This window comes from Xiphophorus hellerii, chromosome 21, assembly GCF_003331165.1.
Source record: "Xiphophorus hellerii strain 12219 chromosome 21, Xiphophorus_hellerii-4.1, whole genome shotgun sequence".
Lineage (NCBI taxonomy): Eukaryota > Metazoa > Chordata > Actinopteri > Cyprinodontiformes > Poeciliidae > Xiphophorus > Xiphophorus hellerii.
Genome location: NC_045692.1, coordinates 4571237 through 4598242, shown reverse-complemented (window position 1 = coordinate 4598242; position 27006 = coordinate 4571237). Strand labels below are relative to the sequence as shown.

The window sequence follows — 27006 nt, the reverse complement described above, 5'->3', positions numbered from 1 at the left end:
GAAGGGGAAAAGGCCCAGAGAAGAGACAGGTGAATCGATTTATCCCAGTAGGTGATCCTCACATTCCAAGCCCGCTCTGCATGATATGGTGACCGGCTCGCTAATGAGGCAATTAAGTCTTCAAACTGCTTAGAGACCAAGCACCCTGTGCATAAGCAACACTTTGGGTGTCATTGTCTCTCATCACTCCCAGATGGGTCTGTCTTGTTGCAGAGAAACAAGCTCAGGGCTCCCATTAGTCGTTATCATGAGTTAACACAAAAGTAAAATGTTAATTTTTGTGGTGCATCTGTATCTTATTTTGAAGGGATATGTAAACGTTACCATAGCGACCAGTGAGAGAGCACTAAGGCAGTGGTCAAGACGACATGAGAGGAGTAGAGCTTGTGAGTTGTAGGTCTGGTTCACACGATCTAAGGATTGTGGGCCGATTTTTCCAAACCTCTGTGACCAACCAGCGTGAACGCAGCCTTATACTACTTAACAAGAATTTTGCATTTGGTGAATTTGGCAGAAAAGTGGTTTGTTTTGTCATTGGTGTTAAATATATTATAAAACAGACATTCAACACAAAAGTAAAAATCTCATCTATACTTCGTGGCAGTTCGTCACCAGAAAAAAAAGGCTCATCTCTTAACACCAAATTAATTATTGTTTATAAAACATAAGCTCTTTTGCGATATTGCTTATCTGCTTAGACACAAGACATTTACAGTTGCTAAATTTTGCAAATGTAAAAATCAGGTGGTTACTTTGTGGCACTTTGCTACCAGAAAACGTGCTCATCTCTTAGCAACTGATTAAAAAGGTAAAGCACAGCAGCTGCGTCTGTCAACAGACTAGTACAATGCTATCAACTGGAGAAACCGCCTAACAATGGCAAAGAGAAAATCCCTTATAAGGGCAAAGGACAAAGTGAAGCTGTGTATCATGGAGCGGATCCCATTCAGCCAAACACCTCCAACAAACCCATGTCATCTAATGTTAAGAGACCTTTTAAAGTGCACTGCCTCTTCAGTGGTAGCACAGAACATTACATCAGTCACTGTCCCATCATTAAAGTGCAATCAACAGCAAAGTTAGATAGGTGGAAAACAGAAGGCAAGTGCTGCTGGAAATGTGCACGTGCTCACACACCTGAATCTTGCAACCTCAAGAAACCTTGCAGCGACTGTGGTGACATCCATCTCCAAGTACTTCACGGCGTCACTCAGCATAGCTCCTCCCATCGACAGCCTAAACCCTCAGAGAGCAGAGTTTATTTGACACCCAGCATAAACTCTAGCAAAGTGCTCCTGAAAGTGGTTCCAGTTCTGCTGCATAACAATTCTAATTCAGTAGAAACCTTTGCTGTATTAGACGATGGAGCACAACGGACTATGATCTTACCGATTTTCTATTTATTTTTTCCAAAAGTCTTAACAAAAGCCTTTCAACAACAATCTCAAAAATATAACAAAATGGGCCCAAAAGAAATCAACTAAGGCATACCTAACTCAGGATAACAAACCAAAAACTGACCTCACACAATGAACACACAGGGGAATTTATACACAAAGGCTCCTACTCAAACGAGGAGGGCTGGGAAATGAGACAAAGGCAATGCAAGAACATAAATAAGTAACTCAAACCAACACATTTTGACTACAAAACTATAAAAACAAAACAACCTAACACCAAAAATATTTAAGGAGTTATGCTATTAGTAGAGAGAGGCAGGTTCTTTAACATCAAGTCCCCTGATTCCAGCAGCCTGATGGTTTGTTCCACTTCCTGGTTTGCCTTTCAACCAGTCCTCTCACTCAGCCAGTCCTTCAAACTCAGCAAAACAAAATAGTTGATGATTCAAATAAACAAAAGGAGTTTACTAAATGTGTGCACCCATAATAGTAAACAACCTAATGCAATAAACACCACAAAATGAGTGAAATTATAAATATATTGTGTAAAAACATTTAAATAAATACTAACACTGGGGAAAAGATGGTGGAACCTCCACACCCACCTTCGAGGGATACCCCTGAAGTCATTCAACAAGTACAACTATTAGTGTTACTTGGCTCAGATCATGTGCACCTCATCACTGCTATTTAGCCAATCCGCAAAGGATCCAAAGGAGGTCCCATAGCCGTTCACACTGCCCTTGGATGGGCCCTGCAAGGAGCAGAAAAGGGTGTATCAAACCAAACATCAGTGCAACAATGGCTGTTCACCTCATTCGTCTGCCCAGAAGACCTTCTACTGTATATCGAAACGTCAAAAGGTTATGGCAACTTGATGTCCTACGTTTCCGAAATTAAAAAATAGTTGTTGTCATGATGGGTTCTATTTGTCTTGCCCACATGCAGAACACTACACTGGAGAAACGGAATCAGTGAAAGAAGGTTTATTAAGATATATATATATATATATATATATATATATATATATATATATATATATACAAGATAACTGCAGTTGTGGGTCCGGGTCGGAAGGGGAAAAGTCTCTTGGAGCAGCCAAAACTATGAGAGACAGCGGGGGAAAAGGATGAGTTCACAGACGGTGGGAAATAGGAGTGACAACAGAAACAATGGATCGATCTTACTGGGGGGATGAGAAAACTCAGTCCGGAGGGAGTAGTCCGAGGAGGCGCGGCAGAGGGCGGGCAGGTAAGTTCGGGCAGACCGGAGACAGAGGAGCGGTTCGGCAACCAGCCGGAGGAAACCAGGGAAGACGTGTAACCCAACGGGGAAGTAGAAGACGGAGCTCGGGCAACCAGTGAGTACGGTCCACGGCGTCACGAGGGAGAGAGTCCAATAGGGGAACCAGACTTGATTGTCACTGGAAAATCCAAAGCGTCTCAAAAGGGAACACCTGAAGACAGGGAAAAAACACGAGAGGATTCACTCGGAGAAATACTCTTGCGAAAACACAGAGACTAGCTCTAGGGGGCTCAGAATGCCATTGCTGGCTAACACTCTGGCGTCGAAGTACTGGCAGCCCGCTCCTCTTGTACTCTCGGCCTGATGAGGTGATGAAACACCGGTGTGCAAGTCATGCACCGATCTCTGGAGAGGTTGTGAGTCTGACTCCATCTGGTGGTTGAATGGTGAGTAAGAAAAAAGAGAAAAAGAGAACCAAAACCCCTGCTCCACGACAGTTGTCCACTCATGAGAGGACCAAGAAGCCATGAATCTTCTGGAAACAAAAACACAGAGACTCAAAATCGGAGGAATACGCCACTATGCAACACCCCTCCTGAGGAAACCTGGATCACCTACACTCAACAGGTCTATACACTCAGTCATAGCTCATCTGTGAGCCACAGAGAAGCGACTGAAGAAAGAACCAGAGAAAGCAACAATCTACTCAACAGAGATAAACAAGCTCATCAATGCAGAGTATGTCAAAAGACTTCAACCTAAGGAGGTAGAACAGCCTGCAGAAGCTTGGTACCTCCCCCATCATCTGGTGCACCCCTCCGGTGACATATGTGCAATGTTTCATCAAATCCATCTGCTACCTGAAGACAGACCACTCCTTCGGTTCATCTGGAGGGATATGCACTGCAAAGATCCACCAGAGATGTAAGAATGGCAAGTACTACCATTTGGCACAACAAGTAGCCCATGTTGTGCCATTTGGCCTACAATAACATGTTTGTAATCACTAAGATAACCAACCTGAAGTACTGCAGTCAGTGCAACAGAGCTTCCATGTTGATAACTGCCTCGAGAGTTTTCCCACCATCTCTACAGCTAGAGAAAGAGTCGATAACTGCGCACCGTATTAGCAGAAGGAGGATTCAACCTCAGACGGGCCAGCAATCAACCAGCAGTAAGTAGTAGCCCATCTACCTGCCGACGCCTAATCTGCTGCTACAGAACAGTGGCTAAGCCAGAGTCGTACAGAATTGGTCATCTTGCTTCTGGATTGTTTACAAGTATTAAAAGACAGATCTGCAATGCTTATTAAGGAGAACACACTGCAGGAGGACTTGGAAAAAGCTCATCAACAAATTGGGCTTCTAAATGAGAACATTGAGTCAATCAACAAAGAGCTAAACGCGTCTCTCAAGAAAAACAAAGACCTGGAATGTCAGGTAATCCCAAAGTTAAAACAAGACATGGAGAACCAGAGATACCACAGGAATCAATTGTTATCTGAGGTAGTAAGATACCAAAATAAAGTCAAAGAGCTTCAGAACTCTTTCAAACACCTCGAGAGGGACTCAAAACTGCAGGTTGAGAAGACGTTGGAAGAAAAAAGACAAGTGAAATTGCAAATCACAGTATTCACAGTGAAGGGTGAAAAGCATGAAAGTGAAGTGGAAAAACTTGAGCGTGAATTGACCAGAAAGAGAAACGATATTGGCATGAAGAACAATGAAATTATGAAAGAGAAAGAAAAGTCCAAACTTCTTGAGGCCAAGATAAAAGCTCTGGAAAAGAAGTTGATGGAGGCAGAGAAGGAAAATAAAAATCTTGTAAAGAAACTTTCAAGAATTCCAAGGGATGAAGCTATAGAGAGAACTAAGATAGCATTTGAAGTATTGATTGATAACCAGGCATTAGTAAAAGAAAAACAGAAAAGCAGGGCATTACAAGAATGTCTGACGAGAAAAGATCGCCAGCTGCATAAACTCTTGGAGGAGCAGGGTAAGTGCCCCCCCAGGTTCCCATATCCAAAGAGAGAGGCTGAGGTGGTGAAAAGAAGAACTGGACCCAGAGCATCTGATTGGAGAGAGCAGAAGAGACCAAATACAGCGTTCAAGTCTCAGACAGAGGCACAAACCAAAAACAGGCAGAAGGATCAGGATCACACATCACAAGAGCCGCCCCTCTTACCCTGCTTTGTAATCAAAGAACATGGCCTCTGGGTGAAGTCAAGTTAGAGCCAGATTTATAGAAAACAACCTCATAGCACAAGAAAAGTTAAAGCAGATTAAGGCAACGCCCCCTAGCCAAAGGAAGCCTGAAACACCAGCATTTACACCGGCAGTCAGGAAGTTTTTTTCAGGGAAATTGAGTGGAGAAAAATTAGCAGGCAACCTGGCAGGAGCGCCACAGTAGATGAGAATGGCAAAATTCCCTCATTAGGCTACAAAATGTCTGTCATGAGGTGTGTTTTTTCGTTCTCATTAGGTCTTGTTTTGGCCGCCACCTGGGCGTGATTATCTCAGCTGTTTTGTTTTCTTGATTGTGTTTATTCCCGTGTATTTAAGTTCTCCGGTTGTCTCCGGTGTTTTGTGGGATCATCTGCATTGCTCGCTGCTCTCTCAGGGAGGTTTAAGAACGTGTACGTAGGAAAGGTACCAGTCTTGGGAAAATAAGTCATTTTACTTTTCGAACTAAGCTACATCTGGATTCACCTTCTTCCACAAATGACTGTTCCTGACAGAATGATCCCACCAAGGCAGAGAAGTCCAAGGAGGAGATCCAGGGTGGAGGCAATGGCCCTCTACGAACATCTCGCCAGTCTGGCCAAGGTCCCGGCTCACCTGGACTGAGAGCTTCTGCGGAGGTCGAAACTGGCGGTTCCACTCCCTGGAACCGGTCCCCGTCGTCCGGGAGATTCTCGCCATGAGCCGCCAGAGATTTCGGCCCCGAGCAAACGCCCAGGAAAATTCAGCATGCCAGGGATAAGTCAGCAGCTCTGGTCCAAGCAAAGAGGTTGGGGATGACCCCGACCTACCTCCTACCCTCCAAGAAGCATGGGAAACCTGGGAGAGTGAGCCAAAACATCTCAACAATGTATCCATCCCTTGCTGTTATTTGCCTCGCTGTTATTTACGCTGTTATTTACTCCCTGATAAAGGTACGGATACAAAATGTGACCTTCACATCTTTTGTGACGCCTCAGAGCAAGCATATGGAGCAGTAGCTTACCTGACAGTTGATGCAGGAGACACCATCCACACCTCCTTTGTGATAAAGGTGTGGAAAAGGCTTTTTCTACCTTGGCTCCAGCTCTCTATATCTTGCAGTAACTTTGGCATTTGCTGCCATTCCAGGTATTTGTTTTGCTTGAGAAACACGTTTAGCTCTTTGGTCATTGAAATAACTTTCTCATTTAGAAGCCCAATTTGTTGATGAGCTTTTTCCAAATCCTCCTGCAGTGTGTTCTCCTTAATCAGTATTGCAGATCTGTCTTTTAATCTTTGCAGTTACCAATTTTTTCCCAACTGACTGCGAAAGGTTAATGTATTCCAGCTCCTTTAATTGAAATCCGCATGGGGAGTTAATTGTAAAATTTCTGGCACTGCTTCTGAAGCGGCACAATATTTTTGCACCGCTCTGTCACACTTTTCTGCACTTATATTTTCTCTGACATTCGGAAAAATATGGTTTACTTATTTTAGCATAACCCTGGTTTTACTTGCCCTATTAAAACAATTTAAAAACTGGTGTGTAGTTTATAATATGTACTTTAAGCACAAGTTGAAAGTGAGACTGGGGGAGGCGAGTCTCGCTGCTACGCCGTCACAAACCAGACATGTTAAAAAGACAGAATGACCCCAATGGTTTAACGTCACGATGCTTGCCAATCAGGGATCTCTCAGGTCTCCAACTGGGACATACCCTTTCCATTTAGTTAATGTTGTAGTGCTTTCGTTAATGTTGTAATGCTTTCTGTAATATGGCAGTGCTTTCATTAATGTTGCAGTGCTTTTGTAATTTTGCTTTGTTAGTCTTGTAATGCTTTTGTTAATTTTGCAGCGCTTTCCTTAACGTTGTAGTGCTTTTGTAATTTGTAATTGTGCTTTGTTAATGTAGTGCTTTCGTTAATGTTGTAGTGCTTTTGTAATTGTGCTTCGTTAATGTTGTAATGCTTTTTTTAATATTGTAGTGCTTTCGTTAATGTTGCAGTGCTTTTGTCATTTGTAATTGTGCTTCGTTAATGTCTTGCTTTTGTAATTCGTAATTGTACTTCTTTAATATTGTAGTGCTGTCGTTAATGTTGCAGTGCTTTTGTAATTTGTAATTGTGCTTCGTAGTTTTGTAATGCTTTCTTTAATTTTGCAGTGCTTTCCTTAATGTTGTAATGCTTTTGTAATTGTGCTTTGTTAATAATGTAGTGCTTGATAATGTTGTAGTGCTTTTGTAATTTGTAATTGTGCTTCGTTAATGTAGTCCTCTTGTAATTGTGCTTCGTTAATGTTGCAGTGCTTTTGTTAATGTTGTAGTCCTTTTGTAATTTTGCTTTTTCAATGTTGTAATGCTTTAGTTAATGTTGTAATTCTTTCCTTAATATTGTAGTGCTATATTTGACGGCTGTATATAATTGTTACTAATGACCCCGCGATATGAAACGCTGGTAACGCAATAAACTACAGATCACATAATGCAGCACTTCAGCTGCCTTGCCAAGCGCTTTCCGCGCCAATAAAGTCTAGCGTCTGTTGCTGCAAGTTATTGAAGCTGAAGAGAAAAGTTGATTCTGCAAACAGCCTTTCAAAACCGATGGGAGGTTGAGTATATGTTTACTGACATTGCCAGTAAACCTGTTTGTCTCATTTGTGGCACTACTGTGGCTGTATTTAAATAATTTAATCTAAGACGGCACTATGAGACAGAACATCAGGATAATTTCAGGATTCACTATGTGGCAAAGTCCTGAAGATGGACCATGTAATGAGCACTGTAACACAAATTGTAAACTTTATCCGAAGTAAAGGTTTACATCACCGGCAATTTCAGTCCTTTCTACGTTAGATAGATTCAGCGTTTGCCGACATTCCTTATCACACAGAGGTACGTTGGCTAAGTCGGGGAAAAGTTCTCAATAGAGTTTTTGAGCTCGGCAACGAAATCTGTCCGTTCATGGACAGTAAAGGAATGTACTCTACCGTTTTGTGAGATTAAAAGTGGAAATGTGAGTTGGCGTTTCTGGCTGACATAACAGCTCATCTCAATGCCTTAAAGCTCCAGGGACGTTACCGCATGATCACTGACATGTATAACGCAGAGAAGGCATTTCAAGTGAAGCTGCTTTTATGGCAGACACAAATGCATCACTGCGACTTGCCCCACTTTCCCTGTTGCCAAGTAATGCTGAACCAACACCACAACGGTGTTTCCAAATACGCACTTTGCTGATAAACTGAGGGCACCGAGTTCGGACGGCGCTTTGGTGACTTGGAAGAACAAAAAAAAAATTTTTCGAGTTGATTCGCAACCCATTTTCCGTCGACGTGGAAACTGCACCTGTGGAGACTTAGATGGAACTGATTGAGCTGCAGTGTAATGGGACTCTAAAGGCAAAGTACGACACTGCAGGGCCCACAGAGTTTATTCACTCCATTCCCGCAGCAATGCCCCAGTTCCGTCTACATGCGGCTCGAACCTTGTGCATGTTTGGTAGCACATATCTGTGTGAGAAGCTGTTCTCAGTGATGAAGACTAACAAAACTGCACACAGGAGTCGTCTCACTGATGAGAACCTGCAGTCCGTCCTGAGAATCTCCACAAGACAGAACCTCATGCCAAACATAAACGAACTCGTTGCCAAAAAAAGATTACAAGCATCCAGCTCTGACAAAATGGCATAAAAGCAATGAAAACTGAATGTTTTGATTCGTTATTTGTTATTGCTGAAAAGCACAAATTTTGTTAATATTTCCAGGTTTTGTTTTGGGGGTTTTTCAGGCGTCTTTTGCAGCATGTTAAAATTTCTAACTTGTATATACTTTTGACAGGATAGATTTTCATGGAGAGCAAGATATAATAACTATATATTTTATTTAAAAGGTGTTTTCAGGACACATAAGGTCACACCTCACAAAAATAAAACATTTTAAAGAAAAAAAATCCAAATAAATAAAGAAATCGTGCAAATGGCTGTTTGAACAGTAGCGCTTTCAGCTGGGCAGACAGCATGTCGGAGTCATTTGAGTGGGAATGTGGACGTTTATTCTAAATAATGGAATCATGTGCATAAGATGTACATTTACAGAACAGAAATGCTTTCTGTCCATAAAGGTCCATTTACAAAGCGGGCGGCTGGACTGAAGGATGACTGCTGCTAGACCCGTACCGCACGGCTTTTGCTCAGAGATCCAGGATGATCAGTCTGGGAAATCTAAGTGCTAATAAACCATCATCAACATTTCCCAGCAGATCAATATGATTAATCACTCCCTCTGAATCCTTCCATTGGTGATATATTCTATCAGACTGTTGGAGCCTATTAAGAATTAGATTAATTTACATTTTGCTAAATTAATGTTACAGATCTAAGGTTATATGAATGATAGATCTATGAGAGACTTTTGAGCACCATCACAAGCTTATTAAAGATGCCAGTGGAAGAAATGATATTCTGACAACGTTCAAGAGGTTCCTGGACACAAAGGGATTGGTAAGTGTTAAAGTGAGTTGTTACAGTCTTTAAATGTGGATTTTTACCTTGTTATAATGGTTTGATTTCTACATGTTATTAAAGATTGATCAAGACTTCAGTCTTCTATTCAGTGAAGAAACCTCATCCAGACTGCTGCAGAAGTGGGATGTGTTCTTCAAACCAAATGTCATCAAGGAGGCTAAGCGTTTCACTTCAGCTGAGTGAAGCTGACACCCCACCCACGTCAAAAAATTCAGCAAATAGTCTGAGTGGTTAGTGCTCCGTTAGTGCAGGTTTGTGCCGTTAAAATTTTCATTTGTGCAGCTTTGGTTTCTGAAATATTAAAAATTATTTTTTAGGTCATCCAGAGTTCACCATCACCCCATGTTGCTCCAAAACAAACCAAACTCGGCTACTTCGTTAGTGCTCCGTTAGTGCAGGTTTGTGCCGTTAAAACGGTCGTTTGTGCAGCTTTGGTTTCTGAAATATTAAAAGTTATGATTTTGGCCGATGACGTCACCATCCCCCCATGTTGCGCCAAAACAAAACAAACTGGGCTACTGCTCATTATGAGATATTACATAATTTTCTTTCATATGCCAACTGACTTCACCTAAATTGATGACTGTGGCCTGCTCTGGACATAACTACAAAGCAAGCAGTTATTAATTTCATATGTTATTGTGTAAGTTAAATCCTGCAGATTTTCAGCTGTTGTACAATGTGTACCTTCTTTTGTTTTGAACTTCAATAAAGATTTAGAACAAGAAATTTGTCTCATTTCAATAAATGTTTTTAGATAGTAATGTTTTCTCACCAACCATAAAATGAATAAGAAAAAAAACAGGAGATATGCAATATGCAGATTACCAAAATATGACAAAACATGTCAGAATTTAGGCAGACTAAAAATATTGTTACATTCTTAGCAGACACTGAGTTATTAGGATTCTCAGTTTTTTGCTTCTTGCGTGGTATCTCATCCATTAGTATTGTTGATGTTGATGCATTTGAGTTGAAGCTCGAGTCAGACTCAGAAGCAGATGACCATTCTGAGAACTCTGAAGAAAGAGACAATAGACATCAGTGACATTCTTTGGTAAAATCTGTATAACAGTTGATTTAATTTGTCAGTACCACATTGCCTTGTCTAAGGAGGTCACTGAATATTTCTTAGTCAACTTCAGTATCTGTTGCATCTTTGTATGTAACTTTGCACTCAGGTGGCAGGCAAAATCATTCAATGACTGAAAAAACGAGGCAAGATTTAGAGCCTAATTCTGTAATTAGCTGGATTTTTTTAAACTAACAGTTACTTGATATTGATGTGATTAGTATGAGACATATTAATGAAAATACAATGGATTACTCTTTTTACTTACCACAAATGTGTAAAATATGTGTTAAATAGACATACATTGAAAAGAATAATGCCCATGCCCCACACAGATGTTAAATAAATAACAAACCTTTCTCATGAAACTGATTAAAGTCAAACAGCCCTTCGACCTCCTCCAACTTCACATACTTTTGCAGGTCACCATACTTTACATGGATCAGCATTTTATTTAAGCATGGGATAAACCTAGACAAAGCAAAATAAGGTATAGGTCAAGAGTTCACCTCACTGTAACGTTCCTCTGCTATTTGTGGCACGTGACTTCGGCTCATTGATGTTCCACGGAAGCTAATAGTCGTTACCTCTTACATTCACAAGGCCAAAATGGTCATTTTAAACGGCAAAAAAATAAAAGTATATTTTTCAGTATATGGTCCGACAAAATATGTTTTGTAAGAATTACCATGATAATAATATCAGGTGTAAGTCCTACTAGCTACCACGTGGGCTACTAGCTAACACGTTGTGTAAAATTGTTGCAAAATGGACATATTCAGCTGCCTTTCAATTATGTGGTAATTAGTAGAAAAAGTCAAATCACTCACTCTGTCAATGTAATAGTGCTGGACAAAAGATTTAGTAAGTTGGATACTTACCGTGTAGAACAGGAGATGAACAAAATGGAGCCGTGTTCAGATTGAAAGCAAACGAAGACTGTGAAGCAGAGGGGAGGAGCTTATTTTCCTCCCAGCAGAGTTGATTCAACACCAACGCAATTAACTCTGCGAAATAACTCCAACACTGGGCATCATTTAAATCGCTAAATGTTAAAAAAAAACACTTAATGAGTTAAAATTAACTCTGACACGTCTAACCCTGAAATTTTAACTCTCCAGTTTTTGCTGTGTGATTAGAAAACAGAAAAACGTAAGGTATACCTTTTAAAAGTAATTTAAAAATATTAATAATAATTTCTACAGAACCAAAAAGCTTTTCTTAGTGAACTGAGTGAGCCAATCCCGCAAGTGAACCGTTGACACACACACACTCGGCTTAGAAGTGCGCTGTGCTTGGTTCATTTCATTTGTGAAGTCAGGCAGATTTCAACTTAGGTCGAAGAGTAAGGAGGGGCGGGGCTTCCCCCGCTCCCTTTAGAGAAAAAAAACCCGAGCTCGCGCTGTTGCTGGGTTAACGGTCTCGCGCTCAACAGCAGCATTAGCTTGGTGCGCGGCACCTGTTTCAGCTAAGCTAGCGTTAACTCTTTAAGTTGTCTCTACTAAGAGCTGAGGGAACTAACCACTCAGTATGTGAACAGTGATCTTCGAACATAAGGCACACACACATATATATATATATATATACAGTACAGACCAAAAGTTTGGACACACCTTCTAATTCAATGGGTTTTCTTTATTTTCATGACTATTTATAAGGCAATAAATCCCACTTATTAACCTGACAGGGCACACCTATGAAGTGAAAGCCATTTCAGGTGACTACCTATTGAAGCTCATCAAGAAAATGCAGAGTGTGTGCAAAGCAGTAATCACAGCAAAAGGTTGCTACTTTGAAGAAACTAGAATATAAGGGTTTTTTTCTGTTGTTTTACACTTTTTTGTTTAGTGCATATTTCCACATGCACTGTGGAAATATGCACAGTGTTATTGTAATATGCACAGTGTAGTTTTGAAGGCATCAAAACTATTCATAGTTTTGATGCCTTCAGTGTGAATCTACAATGTCAATAGTCATGAAAATGAAGGAAACTCACTGAATTAAAAGGTGTGTCCAAACTTTTGGTCTGTACTGTATATACAGTATATATATATATATATATATATATATATATATATATATATATATATATATATATATATATATATATATACCTTTGAATTTTGTGGATGGATTTTTTAGTTTTCTATCCAGCGTGTCTCCGTGTCCCGAATGCCCTGGAGACTTTCTGTAATATGTATACATAAAAGCAAAAGAACAGTACAAGTATTGAATAAGAATTGAGAAAACTGATATATTTCATTTGTTTAATGTTTAGTGAGAAAAAGGACACATTACTAAAAATATGTTCTTACCATTTACTTTGAGAATCTGAGCTGGAAAGGCTTTCCAACCATCCTTCGGTGGTTTCTTCCCAATGTCCCCATGTTCCACCCAGCCGATCCTCTTCGGGTCAAAAAGCATTTTTTTGTTTTTCACAAATATGTCACTGCCCACACTGACCTTATTTTCTTTAACCCACCTAATTAAAACATACATATTTTCTTTTTGGTTCTGCTACCACAAAAAAGCTGCAGCCTCAGGTACAATTTCTTTTCTATGTAAACTTGCGCGAGATTTATATATGTAGTGAGGAATTCGGGACCTCAGTAAAATGAAACATGATTCAATGGGTATTTCAGCTCATCCAGTCACAGATTAATTGTATGCAGGTAAGTATAAGCTACATAAAATACTATTGGGTGCGGTACTGACCATATTACATTGGTTAACCGCAAAACTCACGACAAACACATTTTCACTTGAATTAACTGTTTTGATTTCTTATGGGAGAACCGAAAAAATTCAAATGGAGCCTTCAAGAAAGAAAAGCAGGATTTATAAAAAATACTTGTGAAATGAGACGGTACCTGTACCCCGCACAACAAGTTGGCGTTGGAGAACAAGAGAGAGTAACGGCATCCGCGGATCTGCTTGTGCTAATGCTAATGATTGCATGTAAGTACATATCCATACGATTTATTTATGCCAGATCACGTTTAATCTTTTTGTGTGTTAGAACGATGGTTATGCAAAAATATTTATGTAATTTAACACTCTAAAGTTTTCGGGCTTCCCAATTACATGACCTTAGTTATAAGGCTGAAGCTTGCTAATGCTAAAGTGGTTATCGGGAAATTTCCCTTCATTTTCCTTTAAATTAAAAATCTTTAATCTTTAAAGTACAATATTTAGGCAGTTCTACCCAGGACTAAATTGATTTACACAGAAAACAGAACCTCTCAAACACCAGGTGTGATTTATAAAACCTTTGACAAATGAAATTTTCAAGGAAGGTTCCAAAATACTGCACTTGCACTTAGACCTTGTTAGAGCTTAAAAGTTGAATCTTATGGACTATAAACTGGGCTAACTTATTCCATACCATAGAAAGGAGGCACCTTTTGGTACAAGGTAAACCGTAAATGAAAAATAATGTTGCATTCCCATTGCAGTATGGAATCAGATGTGACTGAAAAAATCACTGTTTTCAATCTACCAAAGGTAACTAACTGTTCATGCTTTGAATACAAATCAAAGTAAAGTGCACTTTCAAGTTGTATTTAAGTTTAATTGACACTGAAGTCAATTAAACTTAATTGACGTACGTATTGTTTCAATAAACAATGAGTTGGTTTTTTTGTTTTGTTGCGCAACTCCAAAGAAATCAACCAATTCCAGAGTTCTATAGGCCGTCGACAAAATCAATGAAAAGTAACTAAAAGTATCCTTAAAGGACAATTTTAGAAAAATCAAAGGGCTTATTTAATACTTTGAGGACATACCTTCAATTTGGCCACAAAACACAGTGGCCAGGGTGCTGTGGAGAAACTTCTTCTGCCGGTTTGGGCTTCCTGTTAAGTTGCACACTGACCAGGGGCGCAACTTTGAAGGTGCTGTAGTGAAGGAGCTGTGCAAATGTATGGGCATGACTAAAACCCACACAACTCCCTACCACCCACAAGGCAATGGCATCACTGAGCGGTTCAACCGGACACTCCTGAATATGCTTGGGACATTAGCGCCACAACTGAAACCTCGGTCGCATCAGCACTTAGATGCAATGACACATGCATATAACTGCTCACTCCATGACTCTACCGGGTAGAGTCACGGCCCGCCCGGCAGACATCCTAGACACCCAGTTCACCTAATCTTTGGGCTCCAGACTGCTAATGAACCAGGAGAATACAGTGCATATGTTCAGAGACTTCATGACTGTCTGTCACAGGTATACGCCCAAGCAAACCAGACCTCTCAGCAGGCCAAAAGTCAACAGAAAAAGTACTATGACCAGAAGGCAAAGGGTCAGATTTTCAACCAAGGGGACAGAGTCTTAGTCAAAGTCTGCCATATAGAGGGACGGCAAAAACTAGGGGACAAGTGGGAGTCGCAACCTTACATTGTGGTGAAAAAGCAACCCAACATACCTGTGTACGTGGTGCGCCCAGAAAAACAGCAATACTGTTTTCAGTATTGCTGTTCACCTTTCAGTAGAAGGTTCTGGTGGTCCACCAGAACCTTCTTACACAATGTATGTTCCTCCCAGTAGAGCAGGCAGAGGCAGACACAGCAGAAGAGATAATGGAGAACACAGAGGATATGACAAGACAAGTCTCTGGAGTGACCGTACATTGGATGGAGCACTTAGAGCCCGAAAAGTTGGAGGAAATTGTGGAGGAAGTTGAAGGTGAAACAACAAATAAACCAACACGTTCTCACTCCCGACTCGTCATATATTGACGCTTGGGCAGGTTCCCTCAGCGTCACATATTGACGCGTCGGGTACCCCGTTCGCGTCAATAATTGACGAGAAGGGTTCTCTCGTTGAATGCTGTACGGCTCCCTAAGCGTCCAAAACCGACGATCTAGGAACAAATAAGATGACGAGTCTGTTCTATTTTTGTAAAAGGCACACAATTCGTGCATAGCAGATGTATTTGTAGGTTTTTAACAATTTAGTTAATTTTACTTCAGTTTTAAAAGATCCTCCGGTTCTCTGAAGCCGTGATTTTATCTACATTTCTGTTTATTTTTTAACAGCAGACACAAATTACACCAGTTTCACTGATTTCATCGTAACTTCATGATTGTAAAGGACATAATATTCTAATTTTTACACAATAATAAAAAAAGAAAGGAATACCGGCATGCACCTCCGAAGTCGTTTGCAGTCCATTAATAATTAAAAAAAGAATTTTAATAAAAATGTTTAAGAAGAGTGAGGGTGCATTTCCTTTTGTGATTACATGCCAGACGGTTCTGTAAACGTTTGATTAAAATAAAAATAAGGACAGATCCCACCCGTCCATAAATCTAAGAAGAAGAAGAAGAAGCTGACGTCATCGCATGCGACATTGGACCCCGGTGAGTACAAACCTGAATCTGTCAGAAATGGTTTTGTATTATAAAACAAAAGAAAATACTACAGAATGTGATTGCAGTTGTAGGACTTAATGGTAGTAGGACTGTGCCGCGAATGGTTGAAGACATTTGGACACGTTTGTAACATGTATTTTTTTAATTTTTGTTGCCGCTAGCTACATTAGCTAGCTGCATTAGCAAGCTACATTAGCCGCTTGGAGCCCAGAGAGTTCAGCTGAACCTGCACTTAATACATTTAATTAGCCATGATAGAGTCACAGAATTGTTTGTTGTATAATTTGAGGGTTGCTATAACAACCCTAGGCTGTGATGATCCTAAAGGTTTTCTGAATACACCGATTGCAGCTAGGTCATGCATTTGAATTAAAAACGAACTTGGGTCATTACAGCCAAAGTTCTCTCCACCTGTCTACGTTGAAATAAATAACTTCCGAAATCTGAACATTTATTTTGTTTTTATGTCAACAGGTTCTTCTTTGAGATATTCATCTGACATACATTTCTGCTCATTCATAGCACCCACAAAAGGCACTTTTAAGAGCCACGTTTGTCAAATCTCTGCGTCATCTTTTTTGTCATATCTCTTCGTCATCTTTGTGTTCTTAATTTGTCTGTTGTTCTTCACGTAATTTGTCAACAGTTCTGTTTGTTTGTTTGTTTGTTTGTCCATCATAAGTCTTTGCATTCTATTTTGCTCTTTGTCAGTGTTTTTTAAGTATGACTCGCCCCAAATTCAGGCCATGCGCACAGTGTCAAACGCCCAATCAGGCAAACAGAAAAAGTTGTGTCGCCTGCCACCAGAGTCTTTACACCAAAAAAAAAATAAAAGAAATATTTCAGACATTCAATGATCAGTGGAGGGAAACAGTTTTAAAAAACAGAAATGTTTCCCGCATAATGGATTCTGCAGAAATTGCAGTAAGTAGAAAAGTTTAGACTGAAAAAGTTCTGTTAATGAGCAAAATGATGAAAAACAACTGCTCTAATAGGATGGTGCGTTTTAGTAACTTGTAACATGTTCTTATCAATTGCAGGTTCGCAAACTTCATGCTTTAGGCTATAAGCCTATTTTATTTTTTGCTAAGGAAGATAAGTCTTCAAGCAAGTGGGTAGCAGATGTAATTACTCTTTTGGAGCCCACTGCTACTACAAATAATTTTCTTGAGAAGATGCAAAGGGCTTATGAATTTCTCCTCCCTGAAGGTAATGCATGTACGTGTGTGAGAGTGTGTGTACTTCTGTAGTGCATTATATCAAGTCCACAGAAAGCGAGCAAGATATGTGTCTATAGATATTTATTTCTGTTTTCTGTAAAATTACGTCTTTCCTAGCCACGTCTGTACCAGTGCAGCCCGACACCTTCACAGAACAGCAGGTTTTTTCACCCAAAGAGCAGTGGGCTGATGAAAAAGCTGAGAACCTGGTCTATGAACCAACAGAGACCATAGCTGAGGAAGAGCCTGTGATTGTGCTTGATCTGGTTCCTGTTTCTCCTCCTATTGTTCCTTCTTCTCCGGCTTTCCAGAAGAAGAAAAGAGCCAGAAGCACCTCTCCACCTGCCTCTCCTCCTACTCTGCCATCTGTCTCTCCCATAGACCAGCCAAATCAACATTCATATGAATCGCCTGCTGCCCATGCCATCTCGTTAAGTCAGGGTGGCCTATTTGAAAATAAGAAGAGAAAGGGTAAGTTTTGTTTTCCTTAGTCCTGTGACTATTTCTTTTACATCCATCCATTTTCTTACACCAGGGGTCGGTAGGGCTGCTGGTGCCTATTTCCAGCAAGAGGCGGGGGTCACCCTGGACAGGTTGCCAGTCTGTCACAGGGCAACACAGAGACAGACAGGACACACAGCCATACACACAGACACTCACACCTAGAGAGAATTTAGAAAGACCAAAAAACCTGACAGTCATGTTTTTGGACTGTGGGAGGAAGCTGGAGAACCCAGAGAGAACCCACCTTGCACAGGGAGAACATGCAAACTCCGTGCAGAAAGACCCAGGGCCGGGAATTGAACCCAGAACCTTCTTGCTGCAAGGCAATAGCTCTACCAACTGTGCCACTGTGCATTTAACGTACATTTTTGTTATACTAACCTCAAATTCTGAAACAACAATAATGCTTGTCTTGGCCTTGTTTGTGAACCTTTGGACAAGTACACAGTATTTGTTTTAAGTTTAACTAACTGCCCTGAAAGCATAACCCAAGTCTTTTGAAATTTGACACAAGTGAGCAGAGGGAAAAGACATGACTGGAGATGGAGATTAACAAAGATAGAGGCAAAGCTTATCCACTTTGTTGCTATCTTCGTACATTTTTTTCATACTCCTCTACAGACATTTTGTCAAAACAGCTAGTGATATGTGTAGCCACTCTTTTTTGTGTGTTTGAGACTCTTAAGTCAACATTGCTCTGCGGCCTTGCTGTAGCCTGTCTGGCCTGAGCAAGCAGCATAGATTGCTTTGATTCCCCCTCGCTTCTAGAAAGACTTGCAGTATAACAGTTGTCTGTCCTGCAGAATACCTGTGGCAGTAATCATAGCAAAGCAGACCCATTCCAATTTAGTCAATATTACAAATAAATCACACATTTGTAAAGCAGAATGATGCTATCATCAATACTCACCACAACGCTCAATACTCCATACTCACTCACAACTCAACCAGAACCACCGTGTGGGGCAGTGGGGCTGAGTGAGACGGTCATATACCAGAATGAGTCCTGAGTGACATGGTTATAGTATTATTTCATATTTTTGTGTTAATGACTTTCACTGTAACTATTAGGAAAACCCAACTACCGACTTAAGGAGTCAAGCACTAAAACAAAATTCTCACAAACACAGAAAACCTTGATAGACAGTTTATAAGCAACAAAAACTTGTTTTGGGTTTAGTTACACTTTAAGTATTAGTTTTTCCATTTCTGTGGCCACTCTAAAGTAGTTAAATATTAAAAATATTTAACTACTAAATATTAAAAATATTTAACTACTATATATTAAAAATATTTAACTACTAATAATATAATATCAACCTCTGACCTAATTTGAGAAAATGTGTAAATCCATGTAAAGAAGAGTAAAGTTTAGAAGGTTTATAAAGTATGAGTCACCATACTAGTTTTCATTTTTCAGTGTACACTCTGACTTTAATTCTTATTTTGTTTTTATAATTTGTAAAGTGTTTCTTTGCACTTATTAGAAATATTATTTTGCTATTTCAGGGGGAAGTATAATGGAAAATCAACTTTTGGAGCTGTATATCATGTTATAATGTCATCAAGCTTTCTGTGGCCTTTTGCCACAAAAGCTTTTCCTTGGCTTTTCAGTCTCTAGCTGAGATAGTGCCCTACAAAGCATACATCCCACATGCAACCCCTCAAAGCTAGTGGCAACAACAATTAGCAAACACCTGGTGGAACAGCCCCTCTGCTGAGCTCATGTGAGGGATCTTCTCAGTCCAACTCTACTAAGAATGGCTGTAAACTGCTTGGAGGAGTGATGTTGTGATGACATCCTGAAGGCAGAGCGTCAGAAGAGCAGGCGCTTCTTAAAGAAACATTTTCAAAGGGGTTTATTTGTATCTCCAATAGCCATTGCCTTAAACATGGCTATTCTTCCTGGGATCCATAATTTAAAGTGTGCAAATGGCAAAGTGACATTTCTTTTAAGTCATTTTTGATAGAATACCTATCAAACATGTTGCCTTCATTTTTTATAATAACTGAAGGTAACAGACTTACTTTATTATATTATGAAAAGGCACTATGGCCCTATAAATTATTTAATACTGTGCCTTTTATAATTCATACAAGCTGGAAATTAAATCTGAAACGGTCACTTTCTTTGTGTTTTATTTTTTTTAGACTTTTCTAAAAAACTAAAGCACTATGAGAGATTTTTCTTGTTTGTGTAATGGTAAAAAATGACTGTGCAGTCAGTTTGTCATTGGATACTTAATGATAATTCAAGATAATATTGTATCTTTGGGACACAACAAGATGTATGTACTAGCTGTTAATTGGGGGGGATTTAGGCAGGGAAAAGTCTTTGGCTACACAACCTCTCTTTTAGAAAGAGAAAATTGTCAACTTTACTGCACAAAAAATCCACCACTTGATTTTATTGTTGTTGATCTTTTCTAGCGGGAAAATCTGGGATGACACCTGGGAACCTGCAAGTGAATTCACACATGTTGCTGTCCCCCAAGAGCGTCTTCCTTCAGACAGCAAACAAGTCCTTCCATGATGTTGCTCTTTCTTTTTTTGTGTTACAAAGTTGTAATTTCCATTTTTCTATAACTGCAGTTTGACTATATTAAAAAGTTTTCTGTGTAATATTGTTTTCGGCTTATTTTGGGCTGTTTATTGACACGTCTTTGTCATGTTCTGTAAAAGACTGAGTGATGCTGGTTGAGTCACTGCATGAACAAGTTATTTTGCCTGTATTGAGGCTTCAAATTTTGAACAGGATTGTTTGTACATTTTGGCTTGTAATAGTTGACCTAATGTCTTAAATCCTTTAAACATTTGTTTTTGAGTGTTTTGAAGGTTGATGTGGATGTACAAAGTATAGTCTATTAAAATAGAAAAAAAATGTATAAATATAACTTAATTTAAATATAACTAATTGGAAGTTGTTTCATGCCAAGAAGCATGAAAATTTCAACAATTCAACATCACCTTTTTTGTGTCATGTATTTTGTCAATCGAGATTGTATTTGTGAAATGCTATAATAAAATTGCTTTCAAATGCAGTACAATTACTTTTTAACACAGCAACTTTAAGTGAAGTTACTGATGAAGAACATGATAAAATACATTTTAATGTCCAGATCAACTGACTATATAACACCAACACATTTTAATAAAATTATGTCACAAATGCCATGCACATGTTGAAGAACACACACACACATATATATATATATATATATATATATATATATATATATATATATATATATATATATATATATATATATATAAACTAAACCTGTAATGTATATATAAATCATTTATATCTATATCTTGATATATATATATTCCAGAACTGATCTGTCAATACCAAAGAAGTGCTTTTTTTAAGTACTGGATGTTGCTGGCTACATTTCCTTAGATGATCCAACGTGAAACAGTCTAAATAAAGCTGTTTAGACTGAAGTACCTTGACGAGAAACCTGTTTCAGACCTGATCTTCCATAATGTTTTATTATAAACCATACAAAATATTTCTGAAGCATCACAGCTCCGCATAGTTAGTTCTAGAATTCTTGTACGGCTGATCGGCAGGAATTTGAAATGGAATCCAGCCATTATACGGCAGACCGAGTAAAAGAAGAAAGGAACACATCGAGCTCCATCAACACATTGTACCTTACAGGATTATCTCGGGGGAGAGAGGGCACAAATGATGTTTGACAACCTTATTTGTCAGTTGTGAAATAAGGTCAAGTTAGTGGTCAACGAAACACTCTGAAATGTTCCCTCAAAATGTAGTTAAAATATGCGTATGTTACAGAAAGAGTCATAATGGGATTTATAAACATTTTTTTAAGTTTGCCCTTCTCAGTGACTGACAAGCCGGCCGCCGTTAGAGGTTGGTCAAGTTTCCCCTATGTATTGTCTTGAAGGCATGACGCCAAGTTAAACTGTACAACTGATTGGTTTCCTCCACACTTGCAGAAGTGTGTGAAGCTATGTTATGTTACTTATGTGTTTCATAGATAGAGGATTAGCCAGCTGACTTTGAGGAAGGAAAGAAATTAAAGCATAGATGTGGGTAAGACAGTAACAAGTGCAGTGCGCTGGACAATAAATGCGCACGCAGCTCCACCGTTACGCTCAAACTAATCACACATCAAATGACAAACGCCAAATAAATAAATAGTTACACTACTTACGCTAATGGTAGTCTAAAAATCTAAACCAGTAAAAACTTCATTGAGATAATATGTCGGGTCCCCCCGGCCCCCGACCAAGGACAGAGTGCAGTTCACTGGTTTCTTATCCAGACTGTCGTAATGCGCACCTGAGCACTTGGTGCGTTGACATTTTCCACTTAATGAACAGAGAACAATTGCGGAGCTCACCATCAATCAGTATAAGACAAATATTTGTCAGACTATAATTTGTGATCGGGACGCTGGAGCAGGCGCTTTGTAGCGTCTAGCGCAGTTGATGCGCTTCTGCGAGAATTTTCTCCTGCAGAGAGGAGTGTGTGCGGCATCAGGTCTTACCGACTTCTGATTACTTCATTTGGTGAAATGTTACCCGATTTCAAAAACGTTCTCACTGTACAGAAAAAGATAAATGTTCAGCTTGATGACTACAGCATGGAAAGAAAATGCACTTGTGAGCAGGTACAGTTTCTGTTATGTGTGGAGAACCTTAAATCCTCTTTTTACCAGATCACACAGATAAGTTTGTAAAAATTATGAGGTAGTAAGAGTCTATGCTGGCCCTGGAAACCTTGTAGCCGAGAGACATCGTTAAAACCCAATTAAATAAAGTTAGACAGTTTGGGGGAGGAATAATAATAAAGAAAACACAAATACAACTAAATGCACCTAAGTGTTCCCCAACAAAAACACTCACACACAAAAAGCCCTGATTAATACAGCAAAGGAAAGAAAAACTCCCCTTCCACTAGTCTCCTCAATCTAAATAAAACAGCTTGGACCCAGGGACAGCCTAGGTCCTCTTTGTTGTTTTAAAACCATTCTAACCCCAACCCTAACCCTACTTCTACCCTACCTCTGTACAAATCTGGGAGTATAATGGAGGCTTCCGCGTCTGATATAAATCTATTTATATTTTCACATGGCCTTATGTACAGTTTTATACATTTCTTTGCATATATGTCTTTATAGTAATCTATGTAATATATATGAAAAGATGAATATATATTAAATATATAAAAATACATATCACACATATTTGAGGAGTGATGTCCGAGTTATCAGTGATTGTCCATGATTGGAAGGACAAATAATAGACCATCTCCATGACTTCAGGTTCAAAATAGGTGACTAGATTCTGTTACAGAAATTAATCCTGTTAGTTCTATGTATGCAATTATAATTAATTTTCAAATGTCCTTAAGGGGTACCTAAAAGCTGAAAAACGTATTTCTTAAAACCACTTTTTGTTATGTTTGTCCAAAATTTTAATGTGCTTCATTACTGGCTTTTTATCAACTAGTGGATTCAGAACATATCCTACTTAGTAAAGTGTCCACTAAGCTAGATGCTTTTTAGTTTATAAAGTCATGCTTGATGAATTTCTTGTATAAATGTATGTAATTAAACAAAATCAGAACCGTGAGTACTGCATTAAAATATCACATTGATATGTACTGAAACTTTGCAACTCATTTCTTTTTAATACAGAAATTGACAGAAAAATTGAACAGAATTCAAGTGACCACAGACAACGAAGTGTTCCACCACTATACACTGTGTGTTTATTGAATTAAAAGATAAGTCAGAGCTGCACATGCTAATAAAAAAAGAAAATAAAAGTATAATATCCAAAAAGATGTCTTGGTTAGTGCAGAATCACTGCGACTGCTTAATGTAGTGTTGTAGCCATTTTTAAACTGCTAAACATAAGCACAACTGCTATTACTCCATTTGAAGTAAAAGTAGTAACTAAAATTATTAACTACAATAAAATTACTCTTACTATTATCTGGAAATACAGTAGATATGGAGAAACATAATGAAAAAGAAACAAAATGAATGACATGCCTGCGCAAGTAATCACAGCCCTAGTAAGACCTTTTAGAAAGTAAAAAGGCACAAACATATTAACTATTTAAAAAAAAAGAATCACCGAAGCACAAGAACAAATTTAAACAGAATTGTGTCTCTTTGTGACTTATGAGCAAACATACTTTACTTGTGACATATTGGTCAATCCAGAAGGAGCCGAATACTGTCACGCTAGTGTAGATCTTTGTCAGCAGTATATGCACAAATGATTACAGACTATTATCAGAAGCTTCCGAGTCACTACCAAAGTCGTCATCAGAAGTATCGTCAAAACTAACACTTTCTGCTCCTGACAAAGTCTGTAGATAATGTTCTCTTGCCTGCAGTTTCATTTGTTTTAAGTGCTGTAGCTCTCTGAGGATGATGCTCTGGAGGCCTCTTAGAGCTTCATCAGTTAGGGAACAGGACGAACCTTTAAAATTGAACATAAGTAAAAATAACAATTAATAGAAAATTTAGATGTTTTAACTCTTGATAGGTTTATACATTACTTAAAAACATACTTTTAAATTTGCCGCTCGATAACAGGCGGGGAAGCTCCTTTAGAGCATCTTCATAGGATGACAGAGATTTCCAATGACGGTCCATCTCTCCTACGAGGATCCTCTTTTCCTCTTCCAGTCTCTTTACTGTCATAATGCCATCGAATGCCCTCCTTTTTGTGGCAAGACTGACAGAGTCTGAAATGCATTTAGGAAAAAGACAAATTAACTCAGTTTGAATTTGTAATAAAGTTTAGGTCAACACCTGGAGTATCTAGCCACATTATCTGTCAGGTATGATGACAGTATAAAATGTATTAGTGTATGTTTATTTACCACTGTCTGATTGCTGCCATGGCAATGTTGTGTCACCGGACAGGATCTCTTCTAAAGATAGTGCTTCTGTGCCTGTAACTGTCATGGTGTGATCAATTCTCTGAACCCACATGTGCAGAACACACTCCGGAGGCAGATCAGGTAGGGAAATTTATTAGAAAAACAACGTGCAGATATGTACAGGTGAAGGTGAGAGGTCTCTCTCTATTCTCTCTGGCAGGGGCTGGATCTCTGGGATCTAGTGAGAACAGAATAGGGTGAGTACAGGGGCGTGGGAGCCTTCAGTCCCTAACCCGGCTATGGTCTTACTTGAGGATTTACAGGGGAAAGCTCGGCTGGAGATCTGGGACTGGTGGGTCCGCGAGGCCGGGGCTCAGGGAAGGGAGGTAGGCTGGTAAGCGGAAGAACAGGAATCCAGGGTGAAAAAATCTTCCAGCCAGTAACTCGGGTCAGGCGGCCAAGGCGTCACGGAGGGGCAACCTGGGAAGAGGTTACACGAAATTAGTTACTTTAAGAAACAGGTTGGTCAGAGGATGGCTAGTAACAACAGATACCATAACTGGCTAACACTCTGGCACTGGAGTGTCGGCAGCTCCATCCAGATATACTCCTCCAAATGAGTCAGATATGTGTCAGGTGTGCAGCCGCGAAACCACGCCCCTCCAGGAACCTCCAGGAAGCCCCCTGGTGGAAAAAAGTGGGAAAGAACCCCAGCCAGCCTTCCCCAGATCCCAACAGTAACAGTCTTGTAGTTTTCTAAAGCCAATGCTAAGATGTTTTTCTCCTGTCTTATTTTGCGACGAGCCTTGGCACGAGCTTTGTTTCCGTCTATGTCTTTATAAAGACGCTGAGATCGCCTTTTGATGCTCGCAGCCAGAACCTCAATTCTGCCTGCCAAGGAGCCCGGATCAGTTGTGCTAGATGTTGCTGATGATGATAAATAAGGGAAATGCAGTTAACATAGAAGTACTTTTGGAACTTCCTCTAATTTTTGAACTCTAATAGCTCACCTTCTGCCCACTCCTTAATATCATGGACCCAGTCATCAAGTTGACTGTCAGTCACCAAAAGCTCAATTTTTAAGGACTCCAAGTTCTGATGTTGTTTTTGAAGAGCTTTTGTGGCCTGCATTGTCAATTTCAAAGAAATAAAAAAAAATCAGATCACAGCATGTATAGGAATTAACAAACATCAACAGTTTCACTACCTTCTGATATCGACGGGTTAGTGAGGTGGCCAAGTTGTCAAGTTTTTGCTGATTCCAGCGCATGGCCATAAGAGTCAGCATGTCTGTCCGTCCTGCAAACAGAAAGAGGCCCACAATAGTAGAGTTTTCCTTTATTGTAATTAGTTAAAATTTCAGGAAAGAAATCTTTGGTCTTCTCACCAGCTTTTGACATATGTTTTGTCGTAACAGCAATCCTTGAGAGAAATGCATTGCACTGCTCAACTTCTTCCCCTAGAGTCAAGCCAGCACCATCTTGATATGCTCCACTCCACTTAGCCTAAATAAAAGCATGCACGCACAAACAATATCAACTGAGTCAACGATGTTCATGCAGTTATGTTCTAGCAAGGTTATTCCATGTCTAGTCAGTTTTCCTTACCTCACATTTGAAGTCATGGGCTTTGGCATGGAACACGGAGAGGAATGGCTTCATTTGAAGCAGGTGTTGGAGCTCAGGACAGCTCTTCGATACTTTCTCAAGATATGGCCAGTACTTGCATGTTACATCCATGCAAAAAAATGTGATCCGTCTGTTGGCCAGCCTTTGCTGCAAGTACAAGGGGTATGCAAATATCTCACCCCTATACATGTTCAGGGCACAAAGTAGCACCCCGTGTCTGCACACCGCTAGCTCCAATCCCTCCTCGTCCAGTTTGCTGCTGGATCTGTGAGAGGTCTCTCTGGCTGCTGACCATTGCCCACCACAGACACCTCTTCCAGAAGTCTAGAATGCATAAAATTAAGTCAGGCACGCCGTCATTACAGGCTAAAAGGTTACTGTCGTTATACATTTATAATCTGCAGTCTTACATGTTTGGTTGATTTGTGTATATAGTCCACAAATTGTCCTACGTCTTCATCCTTGGCTATGAACAGGTCCTGAAATAGGGCCTGTTCCTCCGATCTGAAAAAAAAAAAAAAAAAAAAAAAAGCACTTAATAGGTGTTATGGTCCACAGGTAGTGAACATCACTAACTTATACAAAGAATTGTTATATTGAACACATTTTACAATACCTTGCTGCATTCTTGAAACGGTAATGCTTGCGGTTTCCATCCACTGAAACTGCAAGCATATCTGGGGTACAAGCTTGACACTTGAAGGGATCCTTCCTTAACATTTTATCCAACTCATATCTTATAGCTTCCCACTCAAAAAAACTTTTCAGGAAGCTGTCAGCTGATATCTTTCCTGTCTGATTTAAAATGAGAGACAAATAATAATAAAAAAAACAACTAAAGAAAGGACATAGTTGTCCAAATCCCAGGTATCAGGATATGTGTTCTTCAAGTTTTAGGTGTGTCTCTGGCACAAAACATCTCATTCAATAAATTTTGATGTTACTACATATGATCTGAAT

At 39.5% G+C, this 27006-nt stretch overlaps 1 protein-coding gene and 1 long non-coding RNA gene across 2 annotated transcripts; both read right to left on the bottom strand.

The window, feature by feature from the left end:
• Positions 1 to 23669: 23669 nt before the first annotated feature.
• On the bottom strand, positions 23670 to 26253 carry LOC116711406 (uncharacterized). Its single transcript, XM_032550722.1, has 8 exons — positions 26026 to 26253; positions 25806 to 25923; positions 25626 to 25717; positions 25429 to 25543; positions 25160 to 25345; positions 24419 to 24496; positions 24104 to 24280; positions 23670 to 24012 (listed from the first exon to the last, which is right to left on the bottom strand). The coding sequence occupies exons 1-8, from the start codon at positions 26233 to 26235 to the stop codon at positions 23810 to 23812; spliced, it is 1179 nt and encodes a 392-aa protein (XP_032406613.1). The 5' UTR covers positions 26236 to 26253; the 3' UTR covers positions 23670 to 23809.
• Positions 24556 to 25134, bottom strand: LOC116711407 (uncharacterized). Its single transcript, XR_004337211.1, has 2 exons — positions 24728 to 25134; positions 24556 to 24656 (listed from the first exon to the last, which is right to left on the bottom strand). It is a non-coding gene; the product is annotated as an uncharacterized LOC116711407 (long non-coding RNA).
• Positions 26254 to 27006: the final 753 nt, after the last annotated feature.